Source organism: Contarinia nasturtii, unplaced genomic scaffold, assembly GCF_009176525.2.
Source record: "Contarinia nasturtii isolate CC-2019 unplaced genomic scaffold, AAFC_CNas_1.1 Cnas_scaffold_116, whole genome shotgun sequence".
Classification (NCBI taxonomy): Eukaryota; Metazoa; Arthropoda; class Insecta; order Diptera; family Cecidomyiidae; genus Contarinia; species Contarinia nasturtii.
In genome coordinates this window covers 1-6,879 of record NW_022197474.1, presented here as the reverse complement: position 1 = coordinate 6,879, position 6,879 = coordinate 1, and the positions used below count along the sequence as shown (strand labels likewise).

The following is a 6,879-nucleotide window of genomic DNA, read 5'->3' as shown; positions in this document are numbered from 1 at the left end:
TTTTTTTTTTGCTTGAAATTTGAAAACTTACAATTTATCCGTTAATCAGCAAGTATTTTCATGAAGTGTTCACAATAGCTAAGAATCTTAGTTTATTTTATATAGCGTCAGTAAGGCAAGTGATGGTCACAACAGTGGTGCGACGTTAGAATAAATATGTAACGATTTGTTTTTCAATCAGTTTTTTTTGTTTCCTTCTCGATCCAACCTAAATTTAGTAATTAATCAGGTGGGCTTATATATTACTATTTATTAGAAAAATTTACACTTTTATAAACATTTACTTGCAAATTGCTTTCATAGAACATAAGTTTAGAATTATGACAAGGCAAAGCTCAACAAATAAAAAAAACATTATTTCCATTTAAATGTAGAGAGTTTTGTTTTTAATGAAAACAATCGGTTAGATTCACATCAAAGGTAGCTGGACCCTCAACTATTGACTTACCTCTAAAAAATTGGATTTTTTTGTGATTTGATAAAGTTTTTGACGAGAATTTTTTTTGATTTGCTAGTGTTTCATGACAAAATTTTGTAATTTTTGCAATGGTACCTCCAGCGGAAATCAATTTTAAAAATAGAAATAATCACAACTTCTAGCTATTTTAAATTCTTCAGTTTTATCGTTGAATTTATCTTTACCCGTTTTTGTAGTTGATGAGAGCGCCACTATTATAGAAAATACTTCTGACAGTCAGTTAAGTATCTTATGAATATACCCGCGAAATTGACACTTTATTTGACTGTTCACAGCTCTCGTTCATGTATTGACGATAATTTTGTTTGGCGATGATCTCTCGGCTATTTATTTATTATTTCATGTCCTAATGATTTACTTTAAGCCATTGTCTGAATCATAGTTTATTTGAATCAATTGACAAATCGAATATCAAACCTTACTTATTGAAATTGACGATTCGTTCATTGGAATGTATTTTTGTGTTCATCAAAGGTTCAGAAAAAAACCCAAAATTAAAAGATTTAGAAGATTACAGTTGTCCAATTAAATCTATTTATTAAGAGGTATTCAATTTTTCTCTTTTATTTTACGTCACCATCAATGTGATTGAATGTTTTTTTTATATCTATGGAAGAATTTCAATTTTAAGAAAATCTTAACGCTTAATGCTATGGCTTAAATTTTACGTATGTTGATCCGAATACAATTCATCCGAATAATTGTGCATCGAAGTTCCAGTTGCTCAACGACTCTGTTGTAAGGATGAAACTGTTGGCCGGATTTTCAAAATTTTTGAAATACTCGATGATCTTGACAGTAATGTTTGGAAATAATTGATTGACGTTTTGCAGAAATTTGAAATATTTCCAATCTTTGTCTTCTGCACACATTGCAATCTGCAATCTTTCAATTTTGGCACCATACTTTTTAATCTGTTTGAATGTTTCCATATTCGCAGCATTAACATCGTAGAAAACAGAAAAAAGTTTCACGTTCGGGCAACTTTCGAACAAAGTCTTTAAATTCACTTTGAACAATCCATCAACAATCAAATGCAACGATGTTAAATTTGTGAATCGTGTTATTGTATGCAACATGTTTTCGTTGATCGAGCCAATCACTTCGTTCTCTTCGTCTTCCTCGTACTCTTCTTCGTCATCATAACCATATCCGTGATATTCATCATCAAAGCTGCGCAAATCAACTTTTGCTATCACTTCTCGTATAGACAGATCACGAAGACTATCACAGGTGTTGTCGTTCAAACAATTCAAAAAATTTATTACAGTATTGTTGCAACGTTTGAATCGAAGCACCGACAAGTGATTTAGACCACTTCCAAACGCTGACATATTCAAACCATCAAATGCTTTTGTGTCGTCGATTTCCAAACGGACCAGTTCTGGGCAAAATGTGAATAGTTGTCCTGAGATTCGATCCGGTAGATTTAGATTTAGATAACGGTACGTGTATTTCCAACTTTTCAGTTTCAATGTCTTGAGTTGCGAAAAAATTATTCCACGTTCATGCAAATAATAAATGAATGAGTAGGGAGATTCCTCAATAATCAGCTCTTCCAAATGATTCGGACAAAATTGATGAATCAAATTCCAAATGGTGTTTTGTGAATAATCACTGGCATTTAAATGTATGCGAGGTAGGAATCGACCGAAATGTTGCAGGAAATTTTCAGCCAAAAACATGTCATTCGGAATGCGAAAATCTTCTTGAGAACATTTTTGTTTGAAAATTGGTTCGATCATCTTCTGCATACGATGGCATGTTTGATAAAGTACCAATTTTCCACCAAAGTCCAAATAGCCAATGATTTTGTGTAAACACTTGTCGTTTAGTTCCAAAAATTCTTTTCCACTTTGATCACCACCATGATCATTGCCGCGATACCAGTGAATCAATTTTCCACGTCTTGTAATTTTTTCTTTCGTTATGACAATCGAACTACCAATCGAACCTAAAATCACGGTTAAATCTTGTTTTGCGTTTGCATTGAACCATTCGTGGAAGTTTAATGAAAGAGAATGAATAAAAAAATCGTCCATTTTTGCCGATGTCAAATTGATAGAACGCAATGAAGAATGGTTTTTTGTTGCGCCAATGAATAATTGAATATCATCAATAGTCACGCTTCCTTCATATCTTGCTTTGATTGTGATCAATTTCGGCAATTCTCGAATAAGGGTTTTCAATTGATGCGCCATGATAACAGTACCTTCCATTTTCAAATGTTTCATTTGTTTGAGTGAAGAGAGCATGTTTAACTGGTCGTTAAAAATATTCGGTCCAAAACCGTGAATGGTAAATTTTTCGATATTCTTACATCCGACACTAATAACATGGAACAGCAACTTCGAGCTGGAATAAATGGAAAGTTCGACCAAATTCTCCATGATAGCCATTGAATTTTCACTGATGATCATTTCTCTGTCCGCCAAATACAACGATTTTAACGACGACATATCGAAGTCATCAATTCTTAATGACACGGCTCTAGACTTGAAGTGTTGTAGTTGTCTGTTGTTGCTCAGAAAACTTTTTAAGCTACCGATGCCGCTGACATTATCGATTTCAATGCTTTCTAACTGTGGATATTGGCGTGAAGTCCACGATGGATTTATACTTTCAAAGTCTGACAATCGTAGTGAAGTCAATTTTGGAAATGTTAAAAGTATATCTTTCACGTTCAATTGTGTTTTACGTGCGTCTCCTGTGATTCTTAATTTCGTAACATTCTTCAGATTTCCTTTGATTAAAGAAAGTAACCAATGGTTTTTTTTGTTCGAAACTTTTAAACGGAAACTGATTTGAAGTGCGGAAACTATGGTACCATAGGACTGCAGAAATGGTCGATAACGCTCCGCATCATTCTGTGAACTTTTTTCAGATATTCGGTACCAATCCTGTTCCGTTTTACCTGAAGTAAAAGTCACAAAAAATATGAAAATTATTTAAAAATATTTAGTGAATAATGAAACGTGATGTCATCATCGTGCAAGTTCATGTTTAATTTCAAAAACAGTAGAAGTAAGGCAAACCACGAATAAATTTAAAAATTGCTTACAGAGTTGAAGTGTTCAACTTGAAAATAGCACAGTAGCCGTGCGCGCACAGTGCAAAATCAACTGAATTCAAAATCTGTTCAAATGTGAGACGTAGGCGAAATACAGGCGTAAGTGCACTGTTTGTTCTCAGCTCGTACGGCTACTGTGATCATTTCAACTCTGATTAATCAAGCAAACAACGTTGCTTAAATTTCAGATTTGGTAGTTGTAATGGTCTCATGAAAGAAAAAGTTATGATATTTTCAAAGATGATTCCGTGTATATTCTCTCTCTCCCTCTCCCCAGTACAACCACCAAATCTCAATCTCTTATACTCTAAAATCAAATTGACTCTACTCGAATTACAATATTGTGGATAGTCTTACCGCTGTATTTTGCCGGCATAACTTCGTTTGCTATATTTCTGAAGCGCTTGCTGACACGCTTTGCCTTGAACAATGTCTTTTTGTCGAAATAACCGAAAATTTTGATCAATATTTCATCAGGAAAATCGAGTAAATTGACTTTTTCCATTTTTGTGCTGTCACCTGAATCAAACAATGAACACTTTTGTATTAAGAGACGCTGAATAACAGTAGTAGTAGTCGATCATTCGATTGTGACATTTAAGACATTTACCTTTTTTACACGAAGAAAATATATAAATTGCTTCGATTTAGTTCATCGATTACCAAATTGAGAAATGTGCCTGGCTCTAAATTAAAAAAAAACGCAATATGTATGAAAATATTGAAATATCAAATTACATACATCTCTATAAATAATGCGCAATATTTTGGAATGATTTGATTTGTAAATCGAGTTTTGGACAGTAAAAAAAAGTGACACTCACCAAACACATCAATAATTTGCTTACGTAGACTTTAAGTTTATAAGTTTAGAATCTCACGTAATGACAAAGACTCAAAAAATAAATGAGAGAACGATTTTCATTGAAATGTGAAATGTTTCTTAAAGTTATGGTTACTGAGATGTACTGACATTCAAACAATCGCTCCTGTTGTGTTTACGCGTTGTTACTCATGAGAGCGCCACTATTGAAGAAAATACTTCTGAACTGTCAGTGTTAAGTATTTCGTTTATTTACGCGCGAATATTTGACACTTTATTTGACTGTTCATGTCTCGTTTCACGATGTAAACAAATTGACGACAGTTTTGTAGTGCGATGATCTCTTTTTAGTTTATTTATTATTTCTTGGTTTGTTTTGCTTAAATTTCTCAACTAAATCACAAAAAAATGAAGTTAATTTGTGAGATTAGTGTGCATAATCGTATGGCACCGCATGTGAAACCACGATCGCAACAATCAACACTGGCACTTGGTTACCATCCACCCAGTGCCAAAAAAGATGCTGACAATCTATTTTTGATTCATTTTACGGCAACAAATAAAGTTGGTACTCGTTACAAGCTCAAGCGAAATATTGAAAAGGTGTTCACAAAATTCGTGCAAGATGGTAAATCAACGTTTTCACTGAAACAACCGCCACATGATTTGCAAATTCGTTGCGATCCCATTTCGTTGAAGGCATTTTTACAAACATTCAAAAATGCATTGGAAGGTAAATTGGATCCGGCCAAACCAGGTCTATCAACGCTTGCTGTAACTGGAGTACCGAAGAAAGCAGTGCCAGTCAAATCGATGACAATACTTTCACCCAGTGATTATCCATTGAAAGGACTACCGAAAACGCTCACCACTTTAATTGTAATACCTACCAATAATTTTCAATCAAAATGACATTTTTCAAATGAACCGTTTTTTTGTTGGTCGTTTCAGATTAATGGCATTCGTAAATGTAGTTTGGACTCATCGATTCTGTCTCTGAATAATTTACAAATCTTGAATATGAGCAACAATCACATTGAACATTTGCCGAAGAAATTAGGAGATTTACCATTAGTCCAAATGGACTTATCAAACAATCGTCTTGGTAAATCGGTTTTTAGCGACTGGGATTGGATCGATAAGCAAAGAATCAAGTCATCTTTACAGAATCTCAATTTGAGCGGCAATGAGGTCAGTTGCATTTTTATTTTGCCTCATTTCCACTTCGACTAAACGTTTGTTCTACTTTCAGCTCAGAGTATTCCCTTACAAATTGGTAAAGCTACGGAAACTAATGGTTTTAACACTAAAAAACAATTGTTTACAACATGTTCCATTTTCAATTCGACGATTAAAATCATTGCGCACACTGAATTTGGCCGACAATCAATTCAAGTCACTTCCAGATGTATTTTCTCGCATATCACTCGATACATTAGATGTGTCCGGTGAGGAAATGTTTCTATCACCGTTCGCTATATCGATTGCACCACATGATCCGATGGCCGTGATTTGTCGTCAACCACCCACGCTATGGCAGTTAGCCACCAAAATTGTGATGACCAAAAAGTATGTGAATCGACACTAAATAATAACCATTGCCCACCGAATTTGGTCCAATTTTGAAATGTTTCAATTTTTCAGGATAAAGTACGGACCTTGCGATTTGCCAGCAACTGTGATCGATTCACTCGAAGAGTTTCCACTTTGTGGCTGTGGTCTATTATGCCCTCCAATAAATATTCATTTCCAAGCATGTATAGTAAACGTGCGAACAACTAGCTTAGTACAATCGCATCATATGACTAGTATTCCTGGAGATTCTGTTTATTGCAGTGATTATTGTAGACGTCATAAATACTTTATTTAGTCATTACTTAAGTTATTTTGACATTGTTTTGAAGCGAATATCTACAACGTTTGTTTGTTTTAATTCACATTTTTTCCGATTAAAATTTGTTTGGTAAGAAAATTGGTTTAAAAATATTGAAAACCTTTATAAATTTGTGTACTTGCACTATAGTGATCTAGATATTTTTTAAATTCATTATCGTAATGGTACCCGTGTAGTATACGGGCGCTAATTTGAAGTCGCAGGCACTCTTATTCGCGCTATCGGCGATTCCTCTTTAAACATTTTCGCATAAAGACACAGCAACAGAATATGAGTTATGCATACAGTACATACAGTCGACAGAGTCACTTACTAGCATAGCACACAATATGAATAGTATGCACAATGTGCATAGTGTGCTATGATATTGAGCGACTCTGTGGACTGTATGTACTGTATACATAACTCATATTCGGTTGCTGTGTCTTTATGCGAAAATGTTTAAAGAGAAATCCTCGATAGCGCGACAAAATATTTTGCGCTCTCGGTCATTCCTCTTCCAAAGCGCAAATAAGAGCGCCTGCGACTTCCATTTAGCGCCCGTATACTACACGGGTATTGTTCATTTCATTTAAAAAATATAATTCGAAAAATTACGATGGTGGGAAGCAAAA

The 6,879-nt window shown here is 34.4% G+C and overlaps 2 protein-coding genes across 2 annotated transcripts; one reads left to right on the top strand and one right to left on the bottom strand.

The window, feature by feature from the left end:
* Positions 1-989: 989 nt before the first annotated feature.
* LOC116339137 lies at positions 990-4,556 on the bottom strand. Its single transcript, XM_031764827.1, has 4 exons — positions 4,373-4,556; positions 4,159-4,234; positions 3,906-4,067; positions 990-3,392 (listed from the first exon to the last, which is right to left on the bottom strand). The coding sequence occupies exons 3-4, from the start codon at positions 4,051-4,053 to the stop codon at positions 1,168-1,170; spliced, it is 2,373 nt and encodes a 790-aa protein (XP_031620687.1). The 5' UTR covers positions 4,054-4,067; positions 4,159-4,234; positions 4,373-4,556; the 3' UTR covers positions 990-1,167.
* A 98-nt stretch (positions 4,557-4,654) lies between these two features.
* LOC116339140 (leucine-rich repeat protein 1) lies at positions 4,655-6,357 on the top strand. Its single transcript, XM_031764841.1, has 4 exons — positions 4,655-5,250; positions 5,323-5,562; positions 5,624-5,940; positions 6,016-6,357. Exons 1-4 carry the CDS (start codon positions 4,780-4,782, stop codon positions 6,239-6,241), a joined length of 1,254 nt encoding a protein of 417 aa, XP_031620701.1. The 5' UTR covers positions 4,655-4,779; the 3' UTR covers positions 6,242-6,357.
* The last annotated feature ends 522 nt before the right edge of the window (positions 6,358-6,879 follow it).

Excerpts from the sequence above, each read along its gene's own strand:
- LOC116339140 (XM_031764841.1), top strand. The coding sequence starts at position 4,780 with ATGAAGTTAATTTGTGAGATTAGTGTGCATAATCGTATGGCACCGCAT. Across the intron at positions 5,251-5,322 it reads AAACGCTCACCACTTTAATT|ATTAATGGCATTCGTAAATG; the intron begins GTAATACCTACC and ends TGGTCGTTTCAG. Across the intron at positions 5,563-5,623 it reads TCAATTTGAGCGGCAATGAG|CTCAGAGTATTCCCTTACAA; the intron begins GTCAGTTGCATT and ends TTCTACTTTCAG.
- LOC116339137 (XM_031764827.1), bottom strand. The coding sequence starts at position 4,053 with ATGGAAAAAGTCAATTTACTCGATTTTCCTGATGAAATATTGATCAAA. Across the intron at positions 3,393-3,905 it reads TATGCCGGCAAAATACAGCG|GTAAAACGGAACAGGATTGG; the intron begins GTAAGACTATCC and ends CTTTTACTTCAG.